The 16,368-nt window shown below is 42.0% G+C and overlaps 2 protein-coding genes across 2 annotated transcripts; one reads left to right on the forward strand and one right to left on the reverse strand.

Annotated features, from left to right (window-relative positions):
* Window positions 1-208: 208 nt before the first annotated feature.
* On the forward strand, window positions 209-1,354 carry rbp4l (retinol binding protein 4, like). Its single transcript, XM_068752879.1, has 4 exons — window positions 209-325; window positions 410-546; window positions 941-1,053; window positions 1,131-1,354. The coding sequence occupies exons 1-4, from the start codon at window positions 209-211 to the stop codon at window positions 1,352-1,354; spliced, it is 591 nt and encodes a 196-aa protein (XP_068608980.1).
* A 5,425-nt stretch (window positions 1,355-6,779) lies between these two features.
* si:ch211-243g18.2 (uncharacterized protein LOC559906 homolog) lies at window positions 6,780-13,925 on the reverse strand. The gene is made up of 10 exons (XM_068752849.1): window positions 13,915-13,925; window positions 12,673-12,942; window positions 12,392-12,517; window positions 11,310-11,392; window positions 11,069-11,225; window positions 10,319-10,486; window positions 9,931-10,056; window positions 8,839-9,056; window positions 8,076-8,104; window positions 6,780-7,238 (listed from the first exon to the last, which is right to left on the reverse strand). Exons 2-10 carry the CDS (start codon window positions 12,931-12,933, stop codon window positions 7,123-7,125), a joined length of 1,284 nt encoding a protein of 427 aa, XP_068608950.1. The 5' UTR covers window positions 12,934-12,942; window positions 13,915-13,925; the 3' UTR covers window positions 6,780-7,122.
* Between the last annotated feature and the right edge of the window lie 2,443 nt (window positions 13,926-16,368).

Consider the following 16,368-nt stretch of genomic DNA (forward strand, 5'->3'; position numbering starts at 1 on the left):
AATGGGTTTTGTAAAAAAAAAGTTCAAACTTCATGCTCTGTGAGCTGCAAGTGTCAAAAAAGACATTTGATTTCAACATAGGTATGATATATTAATTAATAGTATAATGTAGTATATAAGTAATTGTCTCAAGTTTTAAGCAAAAAAAAGTACAGTAATCCCATATCTTGCATGGTCCTTAAACGCTCACGTGAATGGTCATTGTAGAATGGGATCCTCAAAGTTGGCCCTGCTGCTGGTCTTGCTGTCTTGTGTCGAACGCTGTCTGTCTGCCTCGTGTGTCGTCAACAGCTTCACCGTCAAAGAGGACTTTGATCCTAAGAGGGTGAGTGAAATGAAACTACCGGTAAAGACACATGCATGTGGACAAAAAGTAAGTCATTCCTGACTCTCTGCCTCTCCGTTGCAGTATGCGGGAAAGTGGTACGCTTTGCAGAAGAAAGATCCAGAGGGCCTGTTCCTGCAAGACAACATCTCAGCGGAGCACACCATCGACGATGACGGCTCCATGACCGCCTCCTCCAAAGGGCGTGTGACTCTATTTGGGTGCGTCACGGAGCCCCACAGGGATGATGACGTTTTCTTGTTGTCTAAAGATTGACCGTACAATTGACCAAAACAGACAAAACATCCGACCTACTATTAGGTCCGCTTGGTCCAAAGTAAGAGCTGGTCAGGTTAAATGTCCAGTAACCAGGGGCGGCGGTTAATTAAGAACGGTTCTCAGGTTCTGCTGCAGTTCATATTAAGATTTAGGACAGGAAGTGCATTCCACCAAAAGGAGAGTTTTCCCCGGGTTATGGAGGATTGGGAGTTCGATATTTACACGGGAATGTGGGAGAGAAAAAGTTTCTCCAATTGAAGAAAAACAGCATTGCTTGGCAAGTTCCATCGTTCTAACTTTGAAGATAAAGTGTGTGTTTATGTGGATGTGTTGTAGATTTTGGGTCGTGTGCGCTGACATGGCGGCTCAGTACTCTGTCCCTGACCCAGCCATTCCTGGCAAGATGTTTATGAACTACCAGGGACTGGCCAGCTACCTGTCCAGCGGAGGTCAGCTATGCATATCCTTCTTATGTCTTATCATTTCACTGCAAACATTCTAAGATCTCCTTTTCCTCTCCAACCAGGCGACAACTACTGGGTGATTGACACCGACTACGACAATTATGCCATCACCTACGCCTGCCGCACCCTGAAGGATGACGGCAGCTGTGAGGATGGCTATGCCCTTGTCTTCTCTAGGAACCCCCGAGGCCTGCCCCCTGCCATCCAGCGCATCGTCCGTCAAAAACAGGAGGACGTGTGCATGGCTGGACAGTTTCAATCCGTCCTGCAGTCTGGAGCATGCTAAAGCGGAGGAGCGGGGAAGAGGCTTGAAACCAAGGAGACGGGGAACGAGAGAAAATGTGAAAAATAATTATTTTGTGTTGTGTATTTGATAGTGATGTGCATTGAATGGACAGATGCAAGAAACAGCAGAAGAATGAGGAGTTGGAAAACATTAGAAAAAGCCGTTTATTTTCTCTTCTGCCACTGTGTTCATGCACTTTATCCAACAAGAATGTTACTACCCCTGTGGAGCCTTGACTGAATGTGAAAGCTCAAATAAAAAATATTTTTATAGACAAATATCACTTGATTATTTTTTTCCTTTTTCATGGAGTTTCACTTGCAAATTCTCTGATTATTAAAAAAATAGGATTTAAAACCAGCACAAAAGCAGCAGTTCAGGCTTAAAAACGTGATGCACTTTGGCCATGTGAGGGGCTGTAATCCTTCTGAGCTCAAGAGAATCCAGCCAAAACAACACATAACATGCTGAGCAGTAATGGGCTTATTGGTGGTGCGACGTTCAGACTTTAGTCCTATTACACTAATTCAACTGTTGGGCAATTTAGCCTCTGTTCAGATGCAGCAGCTTGAAGCACACAAGGTGTCATTCAGTAGCAGGCTGCGCATTTTTGCAATGCAATATTATGCAACGAGCTAGTGAGCAATAGGACTCGCTCAATGTCCTCGACAATAATCAGCTGCATATTTCATATGTCAGTGACGTAATATCCAATGTCTGTAGTAGAAATATTACACAATGTGGTGACTCAAAGAAAAAGATTACAAATCTGCATTTTAACACTACTTTTAGAAATTAGTCTTGTTCCAAATAATGTTCAAATAATTATACAGAATAAAATGTTGCAGAAATCCAAAGAACCATATTTAATTAATTTCATTTTAGAGTGTAAAATGATAAAGATTCTGCCAGGAATATCCACATTCTATCAGTGTGGATATTACAACACACCATACTGATCAGAGTAAAACTCAAGTGTGTGTGTTATTTGACTTGCTCTTTTAACCAGCCCTACAGTTATCGGTTAACCCGACTCTACGCGTCTGTTTATTTTCTGAATGAATGCTAGTTGTGAAACATGTGACGGAGGGTCAGGTGTAGTGACACTCTTTGGCAGTGTGTGAGGTGCAACAGGTCAAAGCCTCGACCAGTCTGCCTGTAAACTAGCTTAGCTCTGATGAGATCAGCTGGCTGACCTTACTGATTGCATACATTCAACCAGAAATAACCCACTCTGTGGCACAAAGGACTTCACTCTGTACACACTCCACCTTACATTCTGGTACTTTGTGAATGTTTGCAAGCAGGATCTGTCCACCAGAATGAAATCAGACGCCATTAAACATTAACAGGCATTGAAGCCTTTGCACTTTTGTTTTCATGACATTTATTGATAAAAATGAATTTATCATGTTTCTTTGATTCATTGTATTTAATGTAGTTAGACTTTAATTTCACTTTAGTGGCGTTCCAATGTCTGTCAATGAGAGAAGAACGGCCACAGGGAGTTGGAAGTGTTGCTACAAATTACATTATAAAGTGAGGTTGAAATGAGAAAACTAATATAGCGTGACAAGAATAGAAGATGGATCCAAAGATGCTGAGACTGCAGGCAGAGGATACAGTCTATAATGTCTCTAATAAAGCTAAGCTTTATGTAGACAAAGAGAAACTGCAACCATGCAGGAACAATCAGGAACAGACTGGCGCTCACAATGAAAACAGGAACTAAAAAAAATAGTTGGAAAATAACTGAGGAGCAAAAAGCAAAAACAAAACAAAAATCTCCAAGAAAAAGCTGGAGAACAAAAACAGTGGAGGGCACAAGATCGCGGGAGCTCAGGTGAAGGAGAAGTTTACTCTGACCGGCTTAAGTATTGAGGTGATGAGTGGAAATGAGAAGCAGTTGTCTTGTAGTGGAGATCAGCCAGACCGCCCACAGCTGTGCACACTGCAAGGAAAATGTCAACACGCATAACCATAACCATCTAATGTGGGACTGAGCTGCACATGTGGATGTTTCCACTCTTAGTGGTGTCAATGTGGGCATGCAGCCCTCAGGTCATGTGTCTGCACTGAAATGGCTTGGGGTTAGCACACAGTGCACACTGAGATGTGGCTGGGTTGCTTAAAACTACAAGAATAAAGCCTTCCTCGAGTCAGTTTTATTTTCCGATGACATGGTTTCCTCTTGTTCCTACAAATGAATATTTGACTCACTCAGGGAGTGGAATAATTTCATGCCAATGTGCCATTAGTGGAAGTAATGTGGGCAGCCACCATCAAGGTATTGGGAATAGGTTTTTCCTCCAACAAAGCCAGCTGGAACATTTCATATTAGGAAATAAGGTCAAAGTTGAATCACTTTACAAGGATCAATAATGTTACACGAGTTCTAATACACAATAAGCTGCGTGTGTTTAATGATGACCTGCTAGTTAAGCTAGAGACGGAAACTCAAGCTGCCGCGAGCAGAGAGAGAATAGTTCATAGATAGCAAAGTCAAAACCAAATAAAAAAGTTATCAATGAAATCTGGTTCACAAAACATTGTAAATACCAACTGACAAAGCCATTAAAACACAAACCAACTGGGTCGCGTGTGGACGCAAGAGTGGGCGGACAAAATGCTGGATGAAGAGAAAAGGTTTCCGTAAAGCAGGTAAGTTCCAGGTAGTCATAGCAGGACGAGGCAGGAGTGAGAGACACGCCTCGGTTTCACACGCAGAGTGACGCACACACCACCAGACAGGGAGTGACAGACAGACAGACCAACAAAGAGATGAGAAAAACAGAACAATCGGAACAAAGGAAAGGACGCTGGAAATACTGACAGGAATAAATGTTTGAGCCAAGTAGCGCTGAAACTGGACAGACAGGATGAGCGACAGGAATCAACGAGAGACCAGGTAGACACGAGGGAGCGGATCTACCAAGCCTACAACAGCGCATGGAAACAGAACTGGATGAGAACTGCACTCACATTGGAGTTAGAATGATGCGAACTCTCGCATATTCATATTGAAAAGAAATAGAGAGAAGGGGAAAACTGCAGCCGACCAGAGAGCTGCAGAAGCCTTGAGCTGGAAACAGAGGAAGGCTTTCAGGTAAAGCCAACCAATCTTTGTGCGAAGAAGGTTGACATGCTCTGCATGCCAACATTCACACAAACAAACATGCAGAGCCTGGTGTGAAGCCAGAACATATCGATGCCAAGATAGAGCAATGGATCCAAAAAAAACAAAAGTACATACCTCGGTTTTTAGAAGAATGCAGGTGGGAGCAGAAGGCCTAAAGCAGCCATGCTGAACGTCATCCAAGCCACAAACACAGACTAAGAATGGCCGCTCCTCCAAACACACAATTACCTCGATAAATCACCTGATAAGGTGACTTACGAGATGCAGACAGGGTGGGAAATTACCCATGGTGCAACACTCTTTTTTATCCTCGTCATTTACTTGTGTTACATTCAAATAAGCTCTGTGAATGGTGTTTTTGCAATTTCTAAAAAATGCAACAAATCTAGGTGTTTGTGTCACCACTTGATTTTCAAATGTTTACCTCCGCCGAGGATGTTTTGTTTTCACCGATGTTGGTTTTTCTGTCTGTTAGCAAGATAACGCAAACTTTTATGGGCGGATCTTGATTAAATTTTCAGGAACTTTTCTGAATCTTGCCGGGAATATATAATTAAACTTTGGTGATGATCCAGAAGAGATCTGGGATTCTCAACCACTTTGACATTTTCTGTAACATTGGAGTCAATGGAGCTTCAAAATTTGTTTCTCAATATCTCGGTTGATTATTGATCGATGTTTATGGAATTTGAGTCAGTCATGTAGGATGGGGACCTCTATCCTACTGCCAAATTTAATCTGCATCGGGTCAGCTGTTGAAAATACACATGAAGCCCGATTCACTTTTACTTTTTGCGGTTGGTGTATGAAGATACCAAGAACAATTTATAACCTTTTACTCTGAACTCACACACCGAGCTGACATTGTTATAAAACCATGTTTTCAGGATGGGTTGTCCTTTTGAGGGCATGGTCTATGTAATTGCATTAAATTCTGTGTTTAATCTGCTCTGTATAAAAGTGTGTCCTTAAATCTACTTGGGAGAGAAGTGCAGAATAGTTGTTTTATCACAAAGTGCTTTGCATGTGCTTCAGTGTGGCTGATGAACTTGTACAAACCAGAAAATGCTGGCACAGATAAAACGTACATTTTCCTTTTTCTCCTCAGTTTTGAGCATGGTGACCTCAGTTCAAAAGGTCCTGACCTTATCGTGTAAATTTGAAGGGACTCGCAGTTTGGATAGTTGTATTCGCTCACATATGAAATTATTATGAAGGGATACTTGTATTAATTACAGTCATAGACAAAGAATAGACTGTCTTTGTCTATTAATTTGTACATTTTATCTTACAGACAGTCACAAAGCTCACCTGGAATGAAAAGCAAATACAAAATATGTCTTACATTTATGTAAATCTGAGACAGACGTCTCAGATGCATGTCCCAACAGTTGCACAAATATCATCTTTCTTTGTCTAATTTCACACGATCTGATTCCTTTTAAATTGTAATATTCCCAGGAATTAACTGTCTCCAAAGAGACTTTGATGAGCGACCTGCAGTATTTTGGCTGAAAAATATTATTGCTTCACACTCCCGCTACCATTTGTTTTCAACCACAGCAGGAGCTGGAGGGATTCATTTGCTGCCAACAGCTCTAATCAGAAGACAGATGTTTCATGTTTCATCATCCCTTGATAATTTTATCTTCTCCAAAAACAATTTAACAGACTAAAGATAATTGTTTTTATTAATGTTTAAAATTTATATTTAATAATTGCAATAGGGATGGTCATGTTACCATGTCCAACGGTCAGTCCAAACCGACATACAGTATCTACAACTAGAAAAGCACTCAGAGCGCAGACCTCCGCCAAGCAGCTCAGTCTCCCTATATTGTGATTTACACCCAAAATAATGCCTCAACATTCATTTTATTTCTATTTTTGGATTCCTTAACCATGAAAACAAACCTTTAACAGTTGGATCCACATTGATCTCATTGTTAGTTTAGAAGTTATTCAAAGCACACTTTCAGTAATGGTGGATTTTTCTCCAGAAGCTAAATCCTACTAACTTTGGTAATCCCCTGACTTTCTAACCGAACTATCCGGATTCAAATAATAATTTTCCTGATATTTTGGGTCACATCAAATTGATGTAAAACCCATCATCCTCCTTCTAGAATAGTACAATGCCAAGGTGTGTGCTGTTCCTAAAGTCAACCTTCTGCAACAAGGTCATGAGCAGGTTGTTGATTTCAGTATAAAATATGATTTCAAGCAATTTAAGAAACAGATATACCATGGATTATACAGAAACTTTATTTATAGATTTGAAATGAAAAGACACCAAATGCAATAAAGTTACGTTCTTGTAAAATTATGCTAAGTTTCTTAGAAATAGAAATAAATATGTTGTTTAATGAGACAGCATTTAAAGTTGAAACAGTTTGAAGATGGTTAGCTGGACAGTTGACACAATCCCACACGGACATTTCTACCCACATATATTTGTGATTTACTCACAAGTAAACAATTATATGTAAAATAAGATACTTGGAATTGAGCAATGCTCCAAAAATTCCCAGGTAAAAACAATATTTCCTCTGTAACTCCAACATTTTAATTCCTTCTCTTCACTTTCATCTCCTTTCCGATTCACTTTCTTCCCTTCCTCGCCTCCCGTTTACTTCTTGCTCTCCTCGATTTGCTCCACCTCACTGGATTCTTCCACCACTTCGCCGTTGACCATCGTCTGAGTCACCACCTTCACGATCTTTCTGGTGCGAACATCAGGCTCCTCTGCACAGGAGGAGGTGTGATTAGTTGAGATTAAACAGAATGAGGAGCAGTGACGAGGGTAAGAGGAAAGAAAGAGAAGGATTGAATAGACAGTGTGAGATTAGAAAGATTTGTGGAGTTTAAACGGTAACGAATGATGATGTTTGCATGAAATGAAAAAAGAGGAAAAAAGTTTAAACACTTTGAGAATATCGTTTTGTGTAAAATTATATATATCCAGTGATAAACCTACTACTACTACTGTACTTTTGGATTGTCCCCCCTGAGGGGTCGCCATTGCAAACCAACCTTCTCCACTTCACCCTGTCCTTTGCATAGTCCGCGTCCAGCCTTCTCATTTACACACCTGCACTGCAGTTCACAATGTCATCTGCAAACCTCACGACTTCTACAGTGGCCATTGATGCAGGTATATGGTCAGAGTACTGAATACTTCCGATTAAAGGAGACAATGGAAAACATCTGTCCCCAATTCGTTCATCCAGCAGCATGAGTCATTTGGATTCAGCCATAGTTACAAGTTACTCAAGGGTGTGATGGTAGCAGCGATCGCCTTAGTTTCAAAGTGCATGAACATATTATTAGCCCGAGGCCTATAATATGTCCTAATATGGACCAGTCCGACGGCTTTATCAAAGGCTAAAGTTCATGTGTATAGAAAGGATCATTCAACAAATTCTAATAAATACGTGTCAATGGCTCTCTCTCATGTATCTACATAATTACACCTCACTAATTATGTCCCTGCATTTGTCCTTTGGATTGAGATACGCATTTGATATTTGTGTACAATAATGCAGTGACTTTGCTTTGTTTTGTCAGTGAAAAAGCACTCACTCTTTGGCGGGGGTGGCACTTCCTTGACTCTGAGGGACAGAAAAGAAAAGCCGTTGGAATCATTTCATGACGTCAGCTGTCTGGTTAGCTCAGGGGTGGGCAAACTTTTTGACTCGCGGGCCACAATGGGTTCTAAAATTTGATAGAGGGGCCGGGCGAGGAACAGATGGATGGAGTATTTGTGTGAGCTAATATAAATGATGTGTAAAAGCCATTACATGAAAGGATTTGGCATTTTACAGGTAGCATTACAGGGAAAAGGTCAAATGAAATAGGTTTAATTATAATACTATTTTATTTAATGATATCATTTGGACAAGTTCGGCGGGCCGGATTAAATAGCCCAACGGGCCGCATATGGCCCGCGGGCCTGGGTTTGCCCATGCCTGGGTTAGCTGAACAGAAAGGCTTGGAACGTGGGGAAGTAGCCAGCCTTGTTCTGTTTGCAGGTTCAAGAGGAACCCAAAGCACTTTGTTTTTCAGCATTGTTAAATGTCATCAGTTTAATCATCTAAATTATATTTGTCCAGTTGCTCCTGGTCTGTGTGCTAAGCTAACCTGCTGTAGTTGTTAGAGTCCCCCCTGGCAATGGACACGAAACAAATAAAATGCATGAAGGAAATAATGATTTCATGACAATATTTGTCTCACAAAAGGCTTGTCCTGCGTGCTCAGCCGATATTCGTTACTGCGGGACTTGATTTCCACCTTATTGCTGGCACTCCTGCACTTTGTTGTCTCAATGAATTTGGTCAAATCTTACATCTCCTCTCCCTCCAGCAGGCGCCTGTAGGTGGCTATCTCCATTTCCAAGCTCTGCTTGATGCGGAGGAGCTGATCGTAGTCGGTCTTGGTGCGCTGCATGTCCAGCCTGAGCTGGGATAGGTCGTCCTCGAGCTGGTTCAGGGTGATCTGCAGGCGCTCAATCTCAGCAGAGTATTTCTGGCTCGTCTCCATCAGATTGCCATCCAGCGCTGAGACCTGAAGAGAGCAAGAGAAAATGACGACACCTGCCTATACCTGCATTACCACTCCGCTTTTGTCGTCCACAATCACTTCGGAATAATCATTTCTCACTGAAGAAATGTCACCAAATGATTCATTTTGTGAAGCATACACAGAGACACACACACACCCAAAAGTGCATTGTAACTCGTGCACATTAGCGTGATGCTTTTTGTTCTCAGAGCATGCTTGCCAGCAGTTCAAGCCAAGCCTTAATGACATCTCGAGAACTCGGCATTAGTCAGAAAACAATTATGCGACCACAATTGTCTGTGGTTTGACAAGGGCTTGGCATCCGTGATGAATATTCGCTGCTCAGACAGGATTAACTGACTAACCAAAGAGCCTCACCCTCATGCAGTTCAAGCGAGGGAATCCAGTGTGTTTTTACTAGTGTGGGAAAACATATTTGCCGTTAACAAAAGGGTTAGAAAGAAAATGAAACATCTTTACAAGCCATTTCCCATATTTAGTTTTTTTTTTACAGGAGAGGCATAATATGATCCTCCTTATAAAACCAGACGTCATTGCTTACTGTGGCAACGATTACATTCAGATCCTAGTTGCGGCACAGCTTTGCATGCATTAGATAATTCTGTATTTGCACAGCTCACGAAACCAGAAGTATGACTTTTATATTCATTGATAAAACGAAACACAATAATAATGGTTCAGATCGCAGCTCACTGGAACCACAAGGATGTTGTTCAGTCTCTGAGCTCAACTTTTTAGCACTTTTATTTCGCTCTTGAACTTGATTGCATTTGCTAAATGCTTCATATGCACACATCAATCTGATTGATCTGACTGTGCAGGCAATAACCTCCTGAATATTGGTGCAGCAGCTCGCCTGTTTGTGCAGACTCTCCAGCTCGACCTCCAGCGTCTGCAGGAAGCGTTGCCTCTCGACCAGCTCGGACTGAGCTCCTCTCAGAGCCTCGTTGCTCTCTTTCACATTGACCTGCACCGTCTCCAGCTGGAGGACCAGGACACAATAAACACAATGAGGGACAATGTACACACATTTTAAAGATTGTGCGTGTCCCCTCATTCATCTGCTAACAGCTAACAGTTTTTATTTTCTACTTTGTTTAGGTCATCTTAATGAAACATTTCCAGGTTATTAAACAGGACGGTTTCTATCCTTTGGCTTTTGAACATTTCGAGATTTTTCTGTCTTTGGATGAAAACTGCTCTGCAAAATCAGATGAATCAAGGACATTCTGTCTCCCCCACACCTTTTGGCGGTACCACTGCTCTGCTTGGTCCTTGTTGTTTTTGACAATCCCTTCATACTGGGATCTCAGGTCAGTCAGAATGGTTCCCAGGTCCGGTCCGCTGACACCAGAGTCCACTTCCACATTCACCTCATCCTTGGCAATGCGAGATCTCATCTGCTCCAATTCCTGCAGGGGGGTATAGGTAAATCACATGTATATGGGACATATGGAACCGGCCACAAGTTGGTGAATCCTACACCACAGGGTGGCAGAGAGGATGAGAGGGCCTCTTCATAATTTAGATCTTCTCCATCAATAGTTAATGGAGAAGATCTCATTTTACTTCCAGGTGGCTACCTGTGTGATTCTATCGGTTTCTCGTGTCTCCATTGGAAAGAAGCTCAATGCTAATTAGGCAGAAAGAACAGGTTTGGGAACCGGATCTGCCAACTCCTTTTGTCCATAGTAAACACAAGTTCACCTCTTATCTCCTTTTGACCGCAGACAGACGTTTGTTCTGCCGGTTGCCTCCTGAAAAATACCTCTTCAGTCCACCATAATAGGTCAGTCCAATGCTAAACAGTTGGTTGTGGGTGAGGGCAGGAATAAGAAAGAAAACCAAGGTGGAATCGAGATGAAGCCAAAGTCAAGTAAAGGAGGAGGCTCAAGTACATCAGATTAGGCTGTTCTAAATGGCTGCACACCATCTGGATGGGGATGAAGGAGAAAACAGAAGACATGAAAGAGTAACGAGACACAGGGTCTCACCTCCTCGTGGTTTTTCTTGAGGAAGTACAGCTCCTCCTTCAGGCTATCCAGATCTCCCCTCAAGGAGGAAATGATCTGCTCATGGTCAGTCTTGGCCTTCCTCAAAGAAACACAGTCTCTGTCCACGGACTGACACATTGCCAGTTCAGTTTCCCACCTGCAGGGGGAAAAAAGGCTTATATGCTTTCATTTCAATTACCTTTAAACCTTTTATATGCGCTATTTTTCTCACTTTACTCACTTGATTCTGAAGTCATCTGCAGCCAGTCTAGCATTATCGATCTCGAGCATGAAACGAGCATTCTCCAAGGCCTTCCTCCTCACCTGGAAAACAAGGTGGGGCAACACTGCATTACATCGCTAATGTACATCACTCTACATTAGCTTACTTTTAGAGTCAATTGTCACGTCAACTCATTCCTCAGCAGTTGGTTTGTGACTAATTATACGTGTCTCCTGGGTATACGTGTCTACTCGCTTGACAATGTACTTAACAATTACTCTAACAACGACTTGGAGTTTCCGAGATTTGGAAGTATGTGTTTAGGAATCGCTGGCTGCGGTGTTATGAGTGAGTACGTACATATGTACAGTATAAATGGAATATACGTATATGAAATAAAAAATATTTTTGGACCACAGAAAATGTCGGCCAAGTTGTTGGTCAACGGGAGTTTTGTTTAATGATAAAATTTGTTTAGAAACAGAGTCTTCGGATCATAACTCCATCATTAAGTGAGGACTACTACTACTACTAGTACTAGTACTAGTACCACTACTACTACTGTACTTTCCATGTTAGGGCTCACCACAGCAAATGAACCTTCTCCACTTGACCCTGTCCTTTGCATCGTCCTCCCCAACACCAGCCACTCTCATGTCCTCCCTCACTACGTCCATGTATCTTCTCCTGGGTCAACCTCTGGCCCTGTTCCCTGGCAGTTCCATCCTCAGCATCCTTCTACCGATATAGTCCCTGTCTCTCCTCTGGACATGTCCAAAGCATCAAAGTGTGGTCTCTCTGACCTTGTCTCCAAAACATCTAACCTTCACTGTCCCTCTTATTGTCTCATTTCTAATCCTATCCATCCTAGTCACTCCCAAGGAGAACCTCGGCATCTTCATCTCCTCCACTTCTAGCTCCGCCTCCTGTCTTTTCCTCAGAGCCACTGTCTCCAAGCCGTCCATCATGGCTGGCCTCACCACTGACCTTTCCGTTCATCCTCGCTGACACTGTCCTGTTGCATAGCAGTCCTTAAGTGAGGACCAGCTGTACAATTATTAAGATTATTTTTTAATATAATGGAATAACTAATTCATTACCTCTTGTTCTACAGCATGGACTTTGGCCATCATGGAGTCAAGGTCGTAACCTTTGGGGATGCGTTCGAGCATCAACTGCTTGATCTTCATCTCCAGGTCTGCGTTGGAGTTCTCCAGAGAACGCACCTGAAGGATAGCAAAAGAAAGGTTCAACGTGCATAGTGCTTGATTGGCTCATAGTGTAGATTCCGTGTTTGTGTGCTGCCAGATGGAAATACGCCCATCATTTTTTGGACCGACCAACATCACAACAGTGAAGTACTTTTCTTTCGGGAGCTGACCTTATCCAGATATTTGGCAAGGCGGTTGTTGAGGTTCTGCATGGCCTCCTTGTCATTGGCGTTGTTTCCCTGCACTCCATTAAGCTGCAGACCCACCGGACCGCTGAGGTCCTGGCCGACAGATCCAGAACGGCTCAGCGGGCTCATGGCGGCGAAGGAGACCGAAGCACGGGATGGAGCCCGGTTAGAGATTACCATCGACTGGCTGCTGAACGAGGATGGGCGCATCAGCGAGTAATTCCTTAGTGATGAGGCGGTCATGATGGATGGCTAAGAGGACGAGGGACACAAAGAGAAACCGAAGGGGGAATTAGATGATGACTAACGGTGAACGTGAGACCCAATGGAGGTGAAACAGGGAGAGAAACGTTGTGGTCGCGGCCACTTCACTCCATCCAGCTCTGTTTGACTCAGATACAACTCCATTTTAACTCAGTCATAAAATCAAATGAGTAAATGAGTGCTGCTTCAAGCCCTGGTCGGCAGAGAGCCTCTCGCCAAGAACTCTATTACTACGATAATAGGGTGTGTTTTATATTCAAGCAGAATCCATGAGAGGAAGAAAGCAAAGAGATGAAAAGTGGCTCTGGAAAGTCAAAGCATTCCTAAAGGTCCCCGACTAAATTAAATCATGAAACTGAAATTTCTCTTCATATTCAAATCCTATTTAAATTGATTCCTTTCTTTCCAAATATGAGCATGAATTTAACAGGTGTTTGCACCTCTGACTGGTGGATGGGAAAACACACAGTGATGAGGCGGACAGTGTGTCTTTGTGTGTGTGTGTGTGGTTTCATGCGAGCTTGCTTTTTTGTGTTTCGTTCGCAGCCACAGAAACTTCTCTGTCTCCCTGACACTTGATCCTTGCAGCAATGTTCCCACAGCACTACAAAGGAGCAGCCGAATACAGAACGTCCTTGTTCAGATGAAAGATAAAGCTTTGGGAAATATTGTAAAAAATATTCTGATTGAATTCCACGGCCACAGGGAGAAGCTTTGTTCACTAGCAGAAGGACGGTGTCTTATTTTTGTTCACATTATCTTTCATAGCTGTGACGACGACTCTAAATGGGCACGAATTAGACAACGAGATCCCGAAGAAAGAGGGGAACGCTTCTTCTTCCAATCACAAGTCGAAATTTGAACAACAACAACAACAAAGTACAATCATTGAAAATGACATCACATCACATCAATTGGGAAAAAAAAATATATATTTTAAATCTAACACAACCCACTCACCGGAGTGTTCTTCAGATAGACTCAGTGTGGAAACCAGAGGAATGCAGCAGAGTGTATGCTGCTGAGGTGACAGGTGTGCTTATATGCAGGTGTGCAGGATGTGGGAGGAGCTAATTTTGAACATGAGGTGTGTTTCGTGTGCCTGAAGGTCTTCAGAAAGGTAAATTTGGTGCAAAGATGACCGCATTTCCTGTTCAACACGTCCTGTCAACATTGGCATTGGCAGTACTTGGCTTGCAAGTATAGCAATATCACAGATCATACAAAACTCTGCCTCTCGTGTGTTGGTGCTATTAAATATTATTGCTATTACATATATATATTATTTTTATATTGATATATATGCTATTAAATATCTTAACATCCACTTACTGTTAGCATGTGAGTCCAGCCCTGCCGGCCATCAGTCATCCTGCTGTAACCTGAGCTCAGTCTACCTGTCGGAGATCAAATATTCATCAAGTCATTTACTGCTCTAAAACAAACATGCTAATGTGTGCAGAGAATCAAGCAGCTCCGCGTCATTTATTTTATTCATGACAGTTTACATGAAAACACACAGCAAAAATAGAATCTAATGTTGTCTCTCAAAAGATGACATTCCTCTTTAACTTCAAGTCTTTTAGTTCTATTTTTATACTAGAATCATTATAATGTCCTACAAGCGTGTCCTCACAAGTTCAACAAAACTAGAAAGCACTCAAAGAGCACATACCTCCACCAATGCCTGATCAGAGGACAGTTTCTGGACAATGTCAAAATGCAATGATCAGATCAGCAGTTGTGTAGAACACAGTGTAGGCGATACCGCCAGGTGGAAATGACTTTACTCAAACCTGCCCAATGCTAAATTAAGGGCTGTTGTACCGCCTAACTTCACGTGTTTATCCCTACTATGTGATCCAGATAAGGATCTAGAGTCTAGACCCAGTTGCACACACTGCATTGGTAGGAGATATTAACAGTACTACTGCAATCTTTTTATCTGCCACAATAATGTCATGAATTTAAATTAAAATACCTGAAGCTGAGGGTTTTTCTTAGCATTTCTAGGTGAGATTAAAAAAGAGATTATTAGATTAATTAAATACAGATTTATTAATCACTCAAATTTTTTTATCGCTTGACATAATCATCATTATCATACATTATCTCAACCTGTGATGGAAATGGAAAAAGTGAAGTAAAATGGTTTCAAGTATGGACAAGTTATTATCAACAGATCAGAGCAAATTTTGTAATTCTTTTCTTCTAGAATCCTTGGCGTATGTTTCAATCAGGCCCAAAAATCTATACCCAGTGTTGCAGCTGCATTCTATTGCCACTGTGTGGTGGAAGCTGCTCATTGCAAGTGAAGCACGCAACAAAGCAGGTCCCAGGACTTCCCAAAGGAGGGCAGCAACAAGCTTTGCTAATTTAAAGCTTGCTGTTGTCTAAATTGACTTTTACTTGTTTTGAAATATTGAAACCTGAAACTGAACATTTTTCGACAGCTACACCAAGATGTTACCTTGTGCATAATCTCATACACATTTCCCTCAATGTTTTTTTTTTTTTTTTTTACATTTTATTGCGATCGCCATCAGGTCTGTGTAATGAATTTCTATAAATATGACCACACAGCTTCAGGTAGTCATGAATAAAAACCAAAACTGTAAGCTGGACACCAAACAAGGCCCGTTGGCACAACCAAACATGAGAAACTCATCCCTACATCAGACCAGCCATGATCAAGTTGAACCTTAATCAACCTTCCCTCTTGCTTTCACTTTCTCGCCCTCTCTTCTTCAGTCGGTATGGATCTGAGTTTGGTTGTTAAAAAAATAAACAGGTGATTAAACTGGCAGGATGTCAGGATACCACTCATGACCCCACTTGACCTCTCATGACCCCTGTCACAAATGATCATGTGACCACAGCAGCAAAACAGGCACTCCGACATGGAAGAGTCTTAACCCTGGAGTTCTGATCGCTTTCAGGTCATTGCTGTCATGATGTTACAAAAATATTCAACTGCACAGACTGGAATTAAGATAGCGTTTTATTGATTATTTGGGAATTTGGAATCAGCAGGACGGTTCTGCACGTGACCACAGCGTAAACACAAAATCCATCTGTGATTTAAATTATTGCAATAATTCATGGGTTTGGAAGGGGGACACTGTAATGTGTTTATGACTCAAACCTTCTGTAATTTCCAAACTGCCAGCTGGAACAGCTCATGAAACAAACTTCAAATGACTTCAGCATCAAACAACGAAACATCCTGCTGCTCGGGCCATGAACGTGACGGACGCCTCTCTATGGTCATTTTGACCCTGATGTGATTGCTTCCTGCTGAGATTCTCAATCGCATTATACAATATTGAATTTATCATACTCACCTGTCTGGCAGATTATCTCGAAGAATCACCTGCTCAACATGTAACATTGTTGAGCAGGTGAGCAGAGGGA

This window comes from Brachionichthys hirsutus, chromosome 19, assembly GCF_040956055.1.
Source record: "Brachionichthys hirsutus isolate HB-005 chromosome 19, CSIRO-AGI_Bhir_v1, whole genome shotgun sequence".
NCBI classification, from domain to species: Eukaryota; Metazoa; Chordata; class Actinopteri; order Lophiiformes; family Brachionichthyidae; genus Brachionichthys; species Brachionichthys hirsutus.